Genomic DNA, 18,971 nt, shown 5'->3' with positions numbered 1-18,971 from the left:
ACTGACCCCTTCCTCGCTGCCTCCACTGCCATGGCCACTCATTCCCCTCAGGCTGCTCACAAGCTCGGGCCTGTCCCTCGCCTTTCCTTCTTTCTCGCTTCCCCTCCCTTCTTTTTAATCTATTTCTCTCTTTCCTTTCCTGAGTTAGCAAATCTTGTTCATCTTGTTTCCTCATCTAATTCACACAACTGCCACCTCCTTCTCCTGAAAGGACTCTTTCCTCCCTCACGACCCCTCTCTCTGCAGACCCCTGTCCACTATCCTTTTATATAGAGAGATTCTTCTCTTGTACAATCAAGAACATCTTCCGACCAGTAACAGTTGCATTCCAACTGTCTTTAACCATCACAAGCTCCTCCTCCCTATCTGCATATGGAATCCCCACTGCCCAATTAGGTGTTTCTGCTCATGAACTGTTGTGAGAGCTGTCACTCACGGGCACACCTTAGAAAATTATATAGAGAGAGATAATAACAAAATAAACAACAATAATGGCTAACATGAGGCACAGAATAATGCCTCTGTAATGCTGCACTTCGGGACTACTGCAGTCTTCTAAGGCAGCCCTGAGGTAGTGACTGTGATGGCGATGGGGAAAGCAGTGGAAACGTTGTTGCTTCTGTTGGGGCACAGTGTTATAGAGTCGTAACACTGCACTTTTTAAAAATAACAACCGTTTTGGTAATTGTTACAGCAAAACAACAACTGGAAAAAAGGCCAACATGATGTGCAGCCTGCTGTCACCCTAACACTCTGCCCTAAGCCTGCTGTCAAGTCCTAAGGCAGTGTCAATGGACGCTGCTCAGAATGAGTGGTTGCACTAGCAGCATTTCTGCTGTCTTCCCCAGTATAGCATTCTGACCAGCCCTGATGCTGCCTTAGGACTCTGAAGCAGCCTCGGGGTGGAGCATCATGTCAGCCAACAATAGTATGTACGTGTGTGTATATATACATCTCCTAGGTGTACCTGTTGTTAATCCCATGCATGGCAGCTCTTGCAAGTGTCCATGAGCAAGCTGCTAGGAGAGGGAATGGAAAGTGGTGGCAGAGAAGATAAGGCACAGGCCAATGGGCAGGCAGGGTGGGGAACAGGAAAGCAGTGGCTAGGGGAGAGAAAAGGAAAGCAGAGGCCAACAGGCAGGGAGAGGAAACCCGTGGCCGGGGGAGGGAAAGGAAAGCGGCAGCTGGGGGCGGGGGGAGGAAACCGGTGGCATAGGGTTGAGAGGAAATCTGTGGCAGTAGGGGGGGCAGAGAGGAAAGAGGCAGCCGGGGGCAAGAGGAAACCAGCAGCTGCGGGGGGCAGGGGAAAACGGTGGTGGGTGTCTATGAGAGGAAACTGTCGGCCAAGTGTGTGTGTGAAAGGAAACTGGTGGCGGGGAGGGGCTGTTGAGAGGAAAGTGGCGGCCGGGGAGGGGGGGAGAAGAGAAGAAGAAAGCAGAGAAGAGAACTAGAGGCACACGCACACACACACATAGACAGAGAGAGCACGAGCTGGTCTGTGGGAGGAGAGCTGGTCTTGTGGTAGCAAGCATGAATTGTCCCCTTTGCTAATCAGGATCCATCCTGATTTGCATTTGAATGGGAGACTACATGTGAGCACTGTAAGATAATCCCCTCAGGGATAGGGCTGCTCTGATAAGAGCACCTGCAGGCTTGCATGCAGAAGGTCCCAAGTTTTCTCCCTGGCATCTCCAAGTTGGGGCTGAGAGAGACTCCTGCCTGCAAACTCGGAGAAGCCATTGCCAGTCTCTGTAGACAATACTGAGCTAGATGGACCAGTGGTCTGACTCGGTATAAGACAGCTTCCTATGTTCCAATATCGTACAAACACACACACACTACTATAATTAATATATAATTATAATTTTTATCATCATCAACAGATGATACCAGGAGCTCTGCTATTGATTGGGTAAACTATGGAGTTCTTTAACTAACGTAATGTAGAACGGCTGTTCTACAAACTCCTCATTTGGAAACTCTAAAGGCCTGTTCACACTTTTTTTTTAATGAAGCATTTGAGAGGGAACCCCCAAATGTGATTCTGAAGAAAAACTTTATGAGCTGTGCTGTATACCACAATGTGGTATGGAGAAGATGCTGTCTGAAGCCAGCGCTGGGTCATTAGTCATCAGCCCATGACTGCAACTATGGTCAGCCTTTTCATAAAGAATCCACTGCCTTTCAAATACTGTGACCACAGTAACATCGGAGGCTCCATGTTCAATAAGCACTTTGTAGGACATAGTGGCTTTCTGACAATCCACTAAGTCAATGTCAAACTTTCACTCTTCAGAATGTAACTGGCTCATTCAGAAGGTGTGTGTGGGGGGTCTTTTTTGATTCATTGTTTATGGATTATGGGATTACTTGTCTGATGCAGGAAGCTTTTTCTTTTGTAAGGCATTCTTTTCCATTAATAAAATCATGCTGTATTTGTGGCATTGGCTTCTTAGGCTAACAGAAGGTGCGTAGTTAAAAGATTTCAGGGGACTAGGAAGGTGTTGAAGTGCAAAGAGGTGGGAGAGCTGTTTTGATGGGTTGCTGTCTCTTTGTATGCACAATAAGAGAGAGGCCTATGGGCAACACAACAGACATTTGTCAGCTGTTCAGGCAAGATTAATTATACAAATGAGTAGTAACAGGCAGAGGTTGGTATGACTTGAAAGCAATTTACCTTTTTGTACCAGAGTAAACAAGTAGCTATCACAGAGCTAATGTCTGCCTATGAAAAATGCTTGTTGAAGAAGCTGGCTTAGATCCAAAGAACTACAGCTGGAGTTCTGCTCATGGAATGGACCTCTAAACATCCCTTCTTACACTGCAACCCTGTGTGCCTCCTAAAAAGATGCTCTTGTGGGTCAAGAGAACCTAAAAAATGACATTCAATGAATATAGGATTGTGGATATTAGACAGCTCCTTGCATGAGCGGATGCAAGGGGCTATTTGGATCTCACCACTGCTTCTAAACAAAAACTCCAGGACATGAAAAGGCAAATGTATATAAATTGATACAACATTAAAACATATAATGGGGTGTGTACAGAACTGGTTTGGCTGGTTCAATTTGAATTTGGACCGAATTTGGATTGAACTAACCCGGCCGAACTGGTTCATGGGCTGGTTCAGGGGATATACTTGTAAAGGGGAATCCAGTGAGGATTCCCCTTTTCAAGTAGAGGGGCATTCCCTATACTAAGCCGGGAGTGGGGAGACCGAGAGAAGGGATACTTAGTACTGCAGTGGCAGCAGAGACATCGGCAGCAGAGGTAGTGGTGAGGGTTCCTCCAAACTCCCTGTTGGCCTCCCAAAGAATAGCCCAGGCCAGCTGCAGTTGGGGCCTCCGCACACATATGGAGGCCATTTTCATGACCTCTGCACATGCACAGAGGCCCAAACTGGTCTTCAGGAGGCCAGCGGAGGTGGGGTGGTGGTGGAGGAGCCTCTGCCACCTCCACCGCTGATATCTCCGCTGCTGCTGCCACCATCCCCGTTGCCTGCAAAGAGAAGGTTTGGAACGGTTCTTTAAAACCAGGGCTTGTCTGTTTCAAACTTGGACCAGCTCCCCACTTTGGGGGGTTGGTCCACTTCAAACTTGGACCAGTCGAACTGATTCATCTCTCTCTCTCTCTCTCTCTCTCTCTCTCTCTCTCCACTATCTGCATCCCTTGGTTTTTCCAGACTGCAATAAGAAGCACTGGAACAGTGCTTTTCCAAGTGTGTTTTTACTCTCTTTCCACATACTTCAGTGTGCTTCCAGCATCCCAGCCAGAGCAATTTCATTCACTGTCCATAGGCTGAACTGGGGCCTAATGTGATTTTCTCAGTGACACCTGCTGACCAGTGCTTGCATTTCCTGAAGAACTGATTACTACTTTTATGACCAACCTTGTTTCTTCATGAAATGCGAGCACTGACCAGTAGGTGGTGCTAAGAAAATTGTGCCAGTGAGCCTGGGAGGGAGAGAGAAAAGAGTGAGCTGTTACCCTCCCCTTCTCTGTCAGCAGCCTTCAGACAAATGTCCCACTTATTCTATTACAGCTATGCCTATGCCTCCTGATTTCTGGAGACTTTTCTGTTTCCGTTGGCCTTCCCCTAGTTTGTGTTTGGATTCTGTGCTGTTCTATTTAAACTGATATGCTTTTATTGCTGTTTACTATATTTTTTCTGAATGGATTTTTGGTTGATATTTTATTGTGTGTGCTTTGATTTTGTAACTTGCTTTGAATCCACTTGGTGGAGATTTAGTGAGGCAAAAGTCTTTTACACAAACAAATAAATAAAGTATTGCCTGAAGTTTTATGCCATCTAATTTCAAAGTGAAATGATTATGGAATAGTACCAAAACTTTTGAATCTCTGTGTTCATGAACAAGTGCACTGTTCATTCAAAAACTGTAATAATTAATTTCTTCAGTGCTCTTTGCTGTTATTGTGAGATGCGTCAGAATTTTTTAAAGGATGACCATAACTCACACAAGGTTCTTGTTTAAGCTCTTACAAAACCATCTGGCATATGCCAGTTTATTTGGTTAGTGAAACAACAAAGTCCAGAAGCAACAAAGTTTTTCAGTAAATAGTGTCTGGAAATAGAGCCACTTTTCCCGTAACGTGTGTGACTGAGTTTGTTTAGGGAATGGGAGGTGAAGCTCTAGCAGAGCTGCCGAAAACTAAATTGGACAGCTATACTAGATGAAAGGCTGAATTTATCATCTCTGGGGTTAATGCAGGCTCATTACAAATATACACACACATTCCTGGGGAAGTTGCTTTGGAGGAAGGCACAGCAGTCTGTTGGAGCAGACATAACCTCACCACAAAATCCTTCACGTTTAAGATATGAGAAAACTCTAGCTTTCTTACCAGGTTAAAAACCACAAACAAAAACCAATGGCAGTAAAAGACTATGTGGAACTCCGATTTTTAAAATTAGAGCCCGTTTTTAAAAAGATAAGGCTTTCTTGATTAATATTTTGCCTTTCAAACCAAACACAAGCATGGCAAATACTGTTGGATTATATAGTCATCTACTTCTAATAAAATAAGGTGAGAAGAGAAAGCCCGCACTGCTTATTAGGAGAATACTACAAAGGTCACAATCCTGCCAAATGTAAGTGTGTGTTAAGCTCCATTTACTTCAATGGGGAAGTTCAGCATGTTTAAAACTTTCCCCCATGGGAATCAATGGAACTTAAAAAGTGCTTAATGTTGACTGGATGGATCATAGCCTTAATATTTTTATATAGCCATTTCCCTAATCACTCAAGCACTTGATATTCATCTTCTCAGGACTCATCATAACAATCAGTAAGGTAGCCCACTATTACCCTCAAAGATGGAACATAGAGAGAGTGGCTTGTTTAAGGTCCCAGTAAGTTCATGCTGAGATTTTGACTCGAAGATTACCAAGCTCATTGCTCATCCCCCGGCGCTGCTGCCACTGGTGCTGCTGCCACCGGGCCATCCTTCTTTTTGCCCGCCCGTTGCCATTCCCCCCTCCCCATGCTCCTGACCCCGGTGCTCCTGCCTTTTGGCCAACAGGCAGGCCAGAGAGGGAGTGTGCCACCCTCTCCACTGGCCATCCCACCCACTGCTGGTTTTGCCTACTGGCCAGCTGAAACCACTAATTTCACCTGGCAGCCAGGCCATCCTTCCTTTGGGCTGGCAGGTAGGCCAGAGATGGAGTCTGCGCCGCCCTCCCTGCTGCCTGCCCGCTGGCGCAGCTAGGAGCCACCACTGCCACCATCGTCTTCTCCCCCCGCCACCATCATCGTCTTCTAGTTCTCCCCCCCCCGCTGCCACCACCCACCAGCCAGCATTCACCTGCCCCTGCCTTCTTGCTTCCTTCCCAGCCGCCTACCCCGCCTTCTTCCTTCCTGGCCGCCTGCCCGCCCCTGCCTTCTTGCTTCCTTCCTTCCCTCCCTGCCTCCAGCCAGCTGGCCATTCGCTGCCATTTTATTAGCCTGCCCGGACAACCAGCTGGCTGGTTGCCACCACCGCCATCCCCGTCGCTATCCTATCTGGCAGCTTTCCGAATTTTTGCGAGAGCTGCCACACATGGGATTAGCCACAGCATGCCTTAGCGAATTATATATAAAGAAGATCGTTACAAATCAACTGGTGGCACTAAGAACAATGATTTCTACATACAATTCTGGACTTATAGATCCACAGCTCTCTCAAGCCCTATTCAGACATTATGTTGAACACTTGTACAAGTGTACAGTCTACATAGGTACAAATCTGTACAAAGGTACAGTTATTCACATGTTATGTTGAACACAGGTACAGTACAATTCTTATCTGCACCTTGCATTTGAGCGACCTGTACTCAGGTTCACTTTTCAAATGAATCAGGTGCAGCCATTCAGAGAAAAACCATGTATGAGTGTACATCTGTATGCAGCAGGTACAACATAATGAGGGCATTCACACACACAGCCTAACCCAGGCTAGGGCAGCCCAGCATGGGTTAGGCTGTGTGTGTGAACCCCAGCCAAGCTCCATTTTCAAACCCAGAGAGTATCTGGGTCATCTCCGCCAGGTTAAATGGCTCCACTCCCCTGGTCTGCCACCATTTCCGCCAACGAGCCAGGGGGAAGGAGCAGCCATGCTGAGTGTGGCACCTACTTTAATGAGCAGCCGCTGTGCTCATGCCCCGGGGCACCCTGTGATGTGGGAAGGGGAAAGTTCTCCCGCTCCCAGCATCTCCTTCCACCACACCACTGCTCGTGGGGGTGCATGGTGTGGTGGAGGGGAGGACAACAGCTGCTCATCTGCCAGGGAAGGCAAGCAAGTTCTTGCCTTCCCTACAGCTAGCCCATGGAGGATGCATTTGCTCTTTCTAGTGACTCTACAGAGAAGGCTGAGAAAGTTAGGGTTGAGCCAGGCTGTGGTGATCCTGCCCAACATGTTTTGCCCTTGATCATTGGCATGAACTTGAGTTTGGACATGAGTGCCTTTCAATGGCTATTTAATGTCCTGGGTTAAATAAGCTAGCCTTGGACTTAGTGCCCTTGTTGCTAAACAGCCCCCCACAATAAACACCTTTCCACAAGTTCAGGACTGATCCTTCTCCGCATGATGCAACTTCAGTGTATGTGCCAGAATTCTCTGAGCTGTCACTGTAGACTGCCACTGGGATGAATAACAGTCCTGATTCATGTTCCAGCAGCTTTTTCTTCCTAGGACTGGGATGAAGCAGTCTAATATCATGTCATACAAAGGGGCTGGGTCATACATAAAAGGGAGCAGATCTCCAAAGAGTTACTACTGGAAGTAGTAATTTGGAGCCATGCATCCATTACATCCATCATTAGCAGCAGCAGCAGCACAAGACACACTCGTACAATCATTTCATTTAGAGTGTGAAGTCGACCACATTCTATCCCAGCAGCATCAACAACAAAAGAATCATGAATCACTAATCGTAGGAAATTGGGGAGGAGAGCTGGTAGTGAGCATGAATTGCCCCCTTTGCTAAGCAGGATCTGCCTTGGTTTGGATTTTGGATGGGAGACTACGTGTGAGTGCTGTAAGACATAGCCATATCTCAGGGGAAGAGCATCTGCACGCATGCAGAAGGTCTCGGTTGGACTGGGAAAGACTCCTGCCTGAAACCCTGGAGAGCTGCTGCCCCTCACTGTAGACAATACAGAGCTAGTTGGACCAATGGTCTGACTTGCTAGAAGGCAGCTTCCTATATCCCAACATTCCTATGAATGTACTGGAATGAGGGCTGAAGAAGTAGCTTTACCTCATGCAATTGGCTTTTGGGGAAGAGGCAAAGTCTCCAGTCACTACTTAGCTGTGGAGGGGGCTGGGAGCAAAGGTGCACCTAGGTAATTTTGGAGCCTGGACCTAAAGGCCATTGGATCCCCCCCCCCATTCACTGCAAGTTAAGCATCATTTTTTAGCATGTACAGTAGGTTCCTGAGTGCACAAACCACACCACACAGGACAGACTAAAGAGGATTTGGGGGGCCCCAAGGGGTATGGAGGCCCTGGACTTTGGCCCTGAAGTCCAGGGGTAAGAGTGCCTCTGGCTGGGAGTGAGAAGGAACTCATTGGGAGTCTCCATTGAATCCCAGAAACCAACAATACAGTGAGTGGTAGCCCTAAAGCAGAGGTTGCCACAATAAATTGTGGCGGGGGCTGTTGGAAGTTCAGCAACATCTGGAGGAACACAGGTTGGGAACCCTTGCCCTAGAGCACCAGGATTTCCTGCCAGCCTTTGGAAATCCAGGAGACCATTAGCTTATGCATTAATGAATTACAGATCAAATGAGGCCACGGAGAAACCAAGTGGAAGACTCCAAGCTCCAACCAAGTGAAATCATTGCATGTAAGGAGTACTGTCTCACCTCAAGGCTACCTTCATGAAAGAGTGTGGCCACATTTGCATGTAATGCGGAACCATGGAACCACTGGAGTTGCGATTCTGCTCCCCCTTCCCCTGCTCTCCCGACTGAATTCGGATGTTTAGGACAGCTTCCTCTCTGCAGTCACTGAGATTGCAAGGAGCTGGCTGTGGGGGCTTCCTTCTTGGCAGAAGGACAGACTGAACAGCCAATCAGACCAGAGTTGAGGGAGGAGCTTCCGCCCTCAACTCTGGTTTCAGGGCCAGCAGCCTGTGGTATTTGGACATACTGCAGGCTGCTTGGAACCTTGGGTTGAGGCAATGGAACTTGGGTTCAGATTAGATTCTGAACTACAATCCTGAACCCTCAGTTTCTTCTAGGGATGTGTACAAATTGCAACTCACAGAGCAATTAACAGCACATCCCTGGCATCTTTAAAATGGAGGAGAGCAGGTGCATACCTGCCCCTCTGCTGCCACTTCCTGAATCGGTGGCACTCCTCCCAACCCTCTTTGCATGCCAGCAGCACTCTCTCCCAGCTGCCCTCATTTGACACTGGCACACACATGGCCTCTGCACATGTGTGGTGGCCACCTGCATGGTCAGCAATGAATTCATTGTGTGGTCAACAAATCTGCAAATCACAATTCATACACATCCCTAGTTTCATCACCCTGCAGTTCCCTGCATTCGGACGTAATGTCCGCAGAACCGCAGGCCTCTGTGAAACTGCAGCTTAAAGGGGAACCGCAGTTCCACGTTACGTGCAAATGCATCCAGTTTGTGGAGTAGTGGTTAGTGTATTGAACTTAGACCAGGAAGACCTGGGTTCAAATCCCCCATTCAGCCAATAAATGACACTGGGCCAATTGCCAACTTTCCACAGGTGATTGATGATAATGGACAGGAATGGTTCATCCCCTGCTTTCTGTTCATTATCATCAGTCACCAAGTATACCATCATCAGAAGGCTGTTTAACATGTAATAAATCTCACTGTGAGAGTGTGTATTAATTCCTCACATTAAACCTCGATTCTCTTTATCGGTTGCAGCATCCATTACTGAGGGGTGGAGCTTATGAGCTGAATACCTCCCTATGTTGGTAAAATTCAGCAGTTTAACAGCCTCAGACTCAAAAGAGACTTTTGCTACAATCTCAGCAAAAAGGCCTAGAGGATGAATCAAAGGTCATGAGGCTATTGTGCTTTTCTGCAGCAGCAGGTTCCTTGTGGAAAGAGAAGGAGCTGAGCATTAATAGCCTCACTCAAACCACAGTGAACTGCTCACCTTTAACATTATCAACTTATCCACTGTACTTGTGTGAAGTAAGTTAAGTCATTATTAGCAGACAGATACCTGGACCAAGATCTGGCAGTTGTAGCCAAAGGCCTGTAGTCTTCTGGGAGTATTAGTGGTGTTTACATTATGTGGACAGGCTTAGAATGTGTTGGTAACATCTCACTTTTGTTCAATCTGTCTCTGAAAATAACGTTAAGTATGAGTTTCGTCCGCACACCTTCAGCATTTGTCACTCATTAAATATTTTCCTTCCAATTTATTTTTTGGGGGGGTGGGGGGGTGGGGGAGGAAAACAAACTTCGTTGAAGAGGTACTAACCTAATGGTAATCACTGTATTTACCTGAATCCAAGACCTGAATCCCAACTTTTCCCAAGTTCTTTAATGTTAGAAATCAGTGGATTGTCTGCCTTTCAGGTAAATACAATATAAACTGTATTTAACCTGTTTTTTTTAAGGGGTCATCTTAAATTTAGAGTGGTCTTTGATTCAGGCAAATATGGGAATTCTGGGCAAATGAGCATATATGTAGAGATGTGCATGAATGGCAAATTGTGATCCATTTCATGGTCCAATCAAAACTAGCTGTTTTGATTCAACCACAAATCTGGCCATCTCAAAACTAGGTCAATTCGATTTGGATTTTATTTTTTAAATCAAATCCGATTTGATCTGTTTTGTGGGAGGTGGGGAGGAGGGCCTCTGATAGACTTTTAAAAGAAAATGGTGCTGTGTTGCCCTGAAATTAATTACCTTCATTGCAGAGCCTGCAGCGGTGACCCAATCCACCAGTGCCTCCATGCCCCTATGCCTGCTGGTTGCTCATGTGAAGAAGAGGCATCTGTCACCTGTTTGCCTATATTTAAATTTTTAAGTCTCCACTCCTCTGGCAGGAGTGAAGACATCCTAGTAGGGCTGGCAGCCGTGGGGAGGTGGTGATCGGACCTGCCATCCCCCTCCCCACTGCTGGCCTCACCTGGCCTGCTGCAGCACTCACTTGCAGAGTTGGCAGCAGCTGGGGAGGTAGTGATCGGCCCACCATTCCTCCCTGTGGCTGGCCTGGCCAGCCACTAGCACTCAATGAATAAGAACTGCACCGAGCTCCTTTCAATGGCCTCTGTGCAGGCACAGAGAGGCCATTTAATGGAGTAGTCTGGATCACTAGGAAATTTAGGACTGACAAAAGGAAGTACATTTTCACATAGCACATAATTACTCTTGAATTCTCTGCCATGGGATGTGGTGATAGCCACGGGCTTGGATGGCTTTAAAAGGAGCTTAGAGAAATTCATGGAAGACAAGTCTATCAACGGATACTAGTCAGAGGGCTATAGGCCACCTCCAGCTTCAGAGGCAAGATGCTTCTAAATACCAGTTGCAGGGGAGCAACATCAGGAGAAAGGGCATGCTTCCATCATCTCCTGCTTGTGGGCTTCCCAGAAGCATCTTGTGGGCTACTGTAGGAAACAGGACTCGATAGGCCTTGGATCTGATCCAGCAAGTCTGTTCTTATGTCCTCATCTCAAGAAGATGTCTCAACTTCACATATTTATGTTTTGTTTCTGTTGGGGGTGAGGACTAACGGGTTAAGCCAAAAGCTTCATGGAAATGGAGGATTATTAATGTGTATATATGGCAAACCTGTGGTCTGCTAGGAATCTCTGCCCTTTCATCACGTTCTGCCTTACTTAGGGATTTATTTGATCAAAGCAAAAAGAATGAGCTTCCTTTTCTTGCACCTAATGCTTTGTTTACTTACTGAAAATATTAGAATGTTTGTCTAGCTGGGATCACAGCATGCCTTTCTCTACCAAGGACACCAAATAAGCAAGATTCTTCTACCACTGCACGCACATCATGTTCTCATCATGTTCTCATTGCAAGGGCTGAGTAAAGTTGGTTAGAACATATGTGGAGGACTAAAAATGTTTTCTGCGCAGCTGGTTGAGAACTTAAAGACACACGGAAGGAAATTGACTGAAGAAGATTGTTGTATGATGAAGCTACGTGACAATCTGCACAAATCAAAAGGCTGTCAGACTTAGTTGATTTTGTTTAATGCAACTGCATTTGGTTTGCATTCTCCAGAATCAAAAGACCACCCGTATATACACATTGTGAAGTACTTAGTGACTATTAGGAACAGAATATTTTTTTGCTTTCATAAAAATGGGCCACTAAAAACTTTGCAGTTTGTTTAGTATTGAATAATCTTATCTATATTTTAGTGGATTCTAGTGATGGGTAAATTCTCCTTGGCTCACTTTGGGACAGCAAACCAAGCCATATTTCCCTGACCCAGAAAACTGCTTCCCCCCTCCCGCCCGAATCCAGTTCCAGAATTTAGAATCCTCCATCACACTAATGAAGTCATTATTTGGACTACAATGTGGCCTTCTTCTATCGCATTAGTTCCCAGCCTCCCACGACTTCCTGAATGCCTTAGTGCTCCTTCACCCAAATATTACCTGGGGTTGTAGCTGTGCAACAGTGACCAGGAGGCCAGTTACCAGGAAGTTATCAGTTCATCCTTGGTACCTGGGATGCTGAAATGGCAGCATCATTGATGCCAGAGATGCGAGGAAATGAAGTTTTCCAGGGCACTTGCATAGTCACTTGATATGCCAGCTGCCCTATACCAGGGATTCTCAACGTTGGGTCTCCAGATGTTATTGGACTTCAGCTCCCATAACCCCCAGCCCTAGTGGCCTTGGGTTGGGGGTTATGGGAGTTGAAGTCCAAAGACATCTGGGGACCCAACGTTGAGAATCCCTGCCCTATACTGTTGTGACCATGCTCAGCAATGTCCCAAGTGCAAGGAACCTCAGGACATGTTCTTTTCAGGACACCTGATTTCTGTTGTGAGTGCTCTGGCTCCCGGGAAAGTAAACATCCCAGAGCTTCTTGCTGACTTGTACATGCCAAAAAGCTCAGTTTATTTCCTGAGCTGGAAAAGAATTTCTCTGGGGAATGGTACTTGATTTGTTATGTGGTCAAGCATTACAAGATGGAGATGTTCAAATGCCAAGCTAGGTAATTACGAATGTTAGTGGTATTATCTAATAGGTTTAATTAGATCAGCCACTCTAGAGTCAATGGTTTGAGGATCAAAATGTTACCCATGTGTAAACTGCACTGATGGGATTTCTTTTTGCATACATTATTTAGCATTATTATTTCTGGAAAGCTGCAGAATCCATTGTTTATGGCAGCTCTCATGAATGAATGATACAAGATCCAAAATTGTGTCCAAAACAAAGCAGAACAGATGAGAACAGCAGAAACTCAGAGAACCATTGGGTATAGCTACAATAATTGTAAAGAAGAGGAAACTTAGACTACCTTTGTCAAAGAAGGATGAAGAAGATTGAAAGAAACTCTGGAAAAACAGAAGCTACGCAGAAGCTACCTAACATGTTAAGGAAGCCAGTGAGAACTAGATGCCTGTGTTGAATTTGTGACCAAACAGGCTCTTATTCCTAGCAAAATTACTCCAAGTTTTTTTTAAAACCACTATTACTTTCATCAAAGCCATGGAGTAAATTCAGGAAAATATTTCAATGAAATTGATGAAGTGTCAACACTTCACGGCGTGTTCCAATTGGATGTAATTGTGGAGGCTGCTACAATCTGCACAATTAGCTGCCATGGTACTACATACTCTAAGTGTTCATTGGCCTGCTGTCTTGTCTTCCCACAGCGCAGCAGAGCGTGAACTGTTCCAACATGTTCAAAGCCTTCTCTTTGGAACAGAATAGACATGATGCAATTTGTAGCAGTATGAGTTACAAAGAGTTGGTTCTTTCAGTCCACCAGACAAGTAAAATCGCTACTCTTTGCATTGTTCCAATACTTTCTGATTTGATTTGATTTCTGAAGGCTTCTATAGTGGCCCTGAGGAGGAATGGGGCCTATTTGTTTGTTTGTTTATTACATGTATATACCGCCCCATCCAAATGGCTCTGGGTATTGCACAACAACAAATTCATGGAGGACACATCTATCAATGGCTATAGACCACCTCCAGGCTCAGAGACAGGGCGCCTCTGAATACCAGTTGCAGGGGAGCAAAGAGGGGGCTTGCCTTCACCTATGGGCTTCTCAGAGACATCTGATGGGCCACTGTGGTGGGAAACAGGATGCTGGACTAGATGGGCCTTGGGCCTGAACCAGCAAAGCTGTTCTTATGGGTAACTGAATACTTCTTTTTGAGACATAGAACAGAATCATGGTCAAAGTCATGGTTTCCCAGCCAGGAGCATGTCAGAGTAGGGAAGGGGCTTGTTATAGCTGTTGGCTGACCATTTTGTTCGACAGATTTGCTTGTGAATAGCCCAGGGTGGTAGGTAAACGTTTCAGCAATGGGAGATAATGGCCAGGAGGTGGCTCCCTAATGGCTGGAGGAACCTCCCTCTGATGGAATGAGATGTCCATCAGGGCTTAGAGAAGATTATTCCCTCCAGCTAAGGATAGGGGGCAGATGCATGTGAGTGTGAGAACCAGTGACTGGCAGTTTAGAAGAGATAAAGCCCGAGAGATTGGGTAGCTGAGAGATTCTAGCTAGAGTTAACTGAAACTGGGACACAATCTAGGGATGCTCAGGTTGCTCTTTGGAGAATCTCCTGCCATTCAGAAGTACCTGCTTGCCCCCACTCCTGTTCTGCTTGTATACAGTACCTGTAAATAAAGCAAATATGACAGATACACCCAAGAGTCTCCAGGGCTCTTTCATCCACACGACAGCATAATTTGATGCATGTCTACACTGTTCAATTGAACTTATTCCCAGGTAGGTGGTTGATATCTAGACCAAACTTTGACGGATGCACCTTCTTTCCTGTTGCATGAGAGGGAGGGGCCATTTTCAGCCATCTCCCCTTCCCTTTACAGCTGCTTTTGCCTCCCAAACCTATGTCACTGCAAGCTGGGGGACCCTCAGGGAGAGAGCTTTAGGAAGGCCAAGCAGCTGCAGAGGAAATAACCAAAAATCATCTCCCCCTCCTCGTGCAATGGAAAAATCTGGTGCATTTGTGGAAGGTTAATCTGGATTTTGGTCAGTATGTGTAGAATTCCAGCCTAAATCTAGTACTGCTGCCTCTGGAATAGCCTACTGTTTGGGAAAGAGCATATACCATGGCCAACAGACTCCTTCTGGGGTCCCCTTTTGTCTATGTAAGCAGAGGTGCACTGTGTAGAAGTGGGTGGATCATGCCCTATGTCTCCCCCAGCCCCCGGCCAATGATATTTTTTAAAAGTCTTGAATAAGAACATGGTGGTGGTGGTCATGGGGGAGGGGTTGGGGGGTGGGAGGCTGTATTTCAATGACTTTATTTTTGGTTTGCAGCTTCCCCCCTCTGTTCAAGCAGAGGGCATGCCTTCTATTTTTAAGCTGCTGCTCTAGGAAAGATTATTATAAATCCCAAAGCCTGAAAGAAGATTGTAGGCACATTGCCCATACATCAACTAAACCTTTTCTAAATAGATGCTCAGGCATATATTATAGCCAAGTGGAAGGCAAGCCTTGGGATATGTACATACTTAATTTTTGATCAAGTGCTGTTCCAGAAAAAAAAATGCTGTCGAAGGAAGGGCTGCCACAAAATGAGACAAGTAAAGAAAAAAAGAGCAACTCAGAGAGAACAATTCAGCAGCTTTCAGAATTTAAGCAGGAATCCTAAACACATTTAATAGGGAGTAATCCTCATTGAACACAGTGGGGTTGACTTTTAAGTGAACAAGCAGGGATCTCACCTGGTACTCCATTTTTGATCCAGTAATTAATGTCTTCTCCTTCACCATCTTCAAAGACTTCGGTAATGTTGATTGGCTTCAGCAGTTTCATGATCTCTTTCATGACCTTTCGAGCCTCATCACTGCCTGTGAAAGCTAGTCCCTTAGGCATGAAGGTTCCTTCATCAGACTCCATAACCATGTCAAAATTAGAGATGTTAACCTGAAAAATATACAGTGCACACCTGTTCAAAAGCATGTGTTTGCAAAGCACTGTTTTAAAAGAAAATCCCATCAGGAATAGTTTTATTTTACAATAAAATAAACTTTTTAAACTGATAGTTTAGTTCCTATGCTATCATGGAGTAGACAGCAAATGTGTGTGAACTACAACACCTTTTGAGAGTTGGTATACTGCACTGGCAACAGGGTGTACAATCCTTTTGCAGTGAATGCAAAAAAAAAAAGATATGAATGAGATGAGCCCCATTGTTTCTAGGAGCATGAATAAGTTTTGAGTTTTGCATGTTTCATTTATTTCACTTAATTGCTCTTTTGCTTTCATCGAACCCAGCAGGCTGAGCAGATCGTTTCGAAGGTACATGGAGGAGAAGTGAAGAGAACAAGGAAAGGGAGATAGACACTAAACTGTCTAATCTCTCTAGCATATGGTAGCAAAAGTGTCAAACATCGTGTGAGGTCTTTTCTCCACACAGACATCTCCAATCATGGTGGCAAAAGAGGGACTTGGAAGTCTATAAAAGAAATACCAAGGTTTCCTTTTTGCCCATATGATTTTTTCTCTCTCTGTGGAGAGTGAATATTTGCAGGTTTCTCACTGGTTTCTTATTTTCTTTTCTTATTTTCTTTTCCTTTGCAAAAACAGTCCCCCCCCGCCTCACCTCTTACAGTCCCTTTAAGCATTTTCAATCTGTTCTACATTGGACTGCCTTGGAAGATTAGTCTACCTTTTCTATTCACTTGTGCTTAGTCCTTGTAGTATATCCATAAAAATAGTTAATAGTCTTAAGTATCTACATTTTCTGGGATAATTTAATGTAGCTTTCTATCCTATCTAATAAAAGGCTTGGTGTCCGTGCCTCGCTTGGACATTCTGGGCATGCGCGGAGCGCATGCCCAGAACCGCCAGAGGGAGACAAGGACACCCAGCACCCGGCAGCCATGTTGGGCGGCCAGAAGTGGCCGCCCTGGAGAAGTGGAGGAGGGGGAGACTGGACAAGGCGGCGGTAGAGCCGCCGCCTCGGCCATGAACAGCGGCGGAGGGGAGAAACTCAGCCCCAGCAGAGCCACAAATGCTGGGGCCAATGGCGGCGGAAAAAACAAAAGAAAAAAAAACCCAAAAAGGAACGGGGAATGCTTTGCAGACAGGAGGACCAAAACACAAAACGGAAAACGGAAAAGCCGGCCGAGTTGGCGGTGAAGCCAAAAACACTCACCCGCCCTCCCAGCTGTCCATAATCACCTTCCCCACACACACACCCCAAATTAAACATGCCCCCGCGTGTCGCCCTCCCGCCCAACCAGCTGCCCATACCCACCTTACTCACACCAGCCCATGTCAGTCATAAGAAAAAACTCCATTAAAGAAGAGAGGAGCACACACAAAGAGCTCCTCCCTGTGCTAAGCCACTGCCCAAACTGCCGCTATGAACGAAACTAACGCCTAATGCGTGCTTCACGTTCATTGAAACAGTATGGGCAGCAGCATAGCTCAGGGAGGAGCTCTTTTTGAGTGCTCCACACATCCACTTGCTTTTCCCCCGTCAGGAGATTCAGCACATTTCCCAGCCATGGAGAGATTAGAGACACACACCAAAAAAGTTACACTAAGCACTACCCTAAATCCCAAAACACAAAAAGTAACACGAAGCACCACACACACCCAGAAGACAAAACTACACAACCCAGAAGACAAAACTACAGACTGGAGCAGCGGCCAGTGGCGTCCTGCACATCCCCCCCCCCAAAAAAAACCAAGAGAGTCCCCCACCCACAAGGGACACAAAGAAACAAAAAAAAAAAAAGGGGGGGGGAGGTAAAGCTAGCGCCCGTTATTATAACGGGCTAAAAAATACTAGTTATTCTAATAATTCATTATACAACAGCAGCAGCTGCAGCAGCAATTTTTAAAACTGTTGATAGTTGGTTGCCTGACAGGTCTGCCTTCCTTGCTACCCACTGCCATGCCAAAGTCTGTTGCTGAAGCCTAGAGCCAGATCTCCCTACCTAGTCACATGCCTATAGTTTTTAGTTCCCTTCTGCTATGCCTATAGTTTTTAGTTCTCGTTACAGTTAGATAGCCTAACTACTGTATTCCTTTTAAAAATTGCCTATGAAACAGGAACCTTTCCCCTATCTGTCTGAAATTTGGCAGGTCTAATCCCTTGGAGAAGTAGTAGAATGCTTGCATATTTCCTGCCAATTGGATGGAAAACACAGGTGGTAGTGGTGGTTCAGCGGAATACCCAGGACTCCAATGAAATCAATTGTAAACATTGATTTTTTGTAAAATCAAAAATTGATAAAGGGAAAGGGAATAACACAAGGCCTGAAATAACACCCAAAAAGAGTGTGTTTTTAATGAAAAGCTAAATGAATCAAAATGTTAAAAATTAAAACAAATGGAAAACAAATTCTTGAACAGCCAGTGGTGAAGAATTGTGAGCCAGGAAGCCCCCCGCCCCCCAGTTCAAACCTTGTTTAGCTATGCACTCGATGAGTATTTTTAGGCAAATCACCGTCTTTAGCCTCATTCTGTACCTGCAATAGGGGGATGTTAATAATATTGACCTGTTTTAAAGGACTGATTTTGGATTCTACACTCAGGTGGTTGTAGAATCCAAAGGAAAGAGTTGTGGTATGCAAGGGCAAGGCAGTGGAGTGGAATCAGGAATATGAATAGTTTAATGAAACAGATATTATTTACAGAGAGGCAAGTGCAGACTGCTTTTCAGTGCTCTTGCTGCTGGCTGTTTGTTCAGTGCTCTTGCTGCTGGCCCCCAAGGGGCTCCAGGACTGGGATACAAGTAACTAAGGCCCCATTCAAAAGCTGGCCTGGATCAAGGAATGGATTAACCAAAAACACCACAATAATGTATGAGAGGTGCTCTGAACATACTAAAGGTCTCTACCTCCTGAGCACCCTTATTCTCTCACTAGCTCATCTTTAGGATCATTACATACTAAAAGAGAACAATAGGCACCATGCAGAAGAGATGGTCCAATATGACCGTGGTTTTGAAAGTATGACTCTGAAGCAGCAATACTGAACTTGCAGTGATCTTTCGAAGCTCCCTGAAGTTTGAAAAGCAGTGTCAGAGTCTAGCATGAAAGCTGTGGAAGGAGAAACTCACTTTTAAAAACAGCTAATTCATGCTAGAGGCAGTTTTCCTTTCTTGCCAAATCTCCAAATTGCTTTTTAAACTTAGGGAAGTTTTAAAAAATCAGTTTGGGAATTCAGTATGGGGAGCTGCTGATAAGGCGCCTCTCAAAATAATTTTGATGAGCTGTGTTCGTGTGCTACTGGCTCATACCAAAAGGCTGCAGATTCTATAGTCCTGC

The 18,971-nt window shown here is 45.5% G+C and overlaps 1 protein-coding gene across 5 annotated transcripts in view; it reads right to left on the bottom strand.

Moving 5' to 3' along the window:
* Positions 1-18,971, bottom strand: part of CPQ (carboxypeptidase Q) — a 294,849-nt gene that overhangs the window by 39,128 nt on the left and 236,750 nt on the right. For 4 of the 5 annotated variants that reach the window (XM_053247904.1, XM_053247903.1, XM_053247906.1 and 1 more), the window contains one exon: positions 15,411-15,612. In XM_053247904.1, coding sequence (XP_053103879.1) covers positions 15,411-15,612 — 202 coding nt within the window. Of the gene's footprint in view, positions 1-9,722; positions 9,841-15,410; positions 15,613-18,971 lie in introns of those variants that run through there. The other variant, XM_053247907.1, reaches the window with a different exon arrangement.

This window comes from Hemicordylus capensis, chromosome 4 (assembly GCF_027244095.1).
Source record: "Hemicordylus capensis ecotype Gifberg chromosome 4, rHemCap1.1.pri, whole genome shotgun sequence".
Classification (NCBI taxonomy): domain Eukaryota; kingdom Metazoa; phylum Chordata; class Lepidosauria; order Squamata; family Cordylidae; genus Hemicordylus; species Hemicordylus capensis.
The sequence above is the reverse complement of the archived record's forward strand: the minus strand, read 5'-3'. Positions and strand labels throughout refer to the sequence as shown.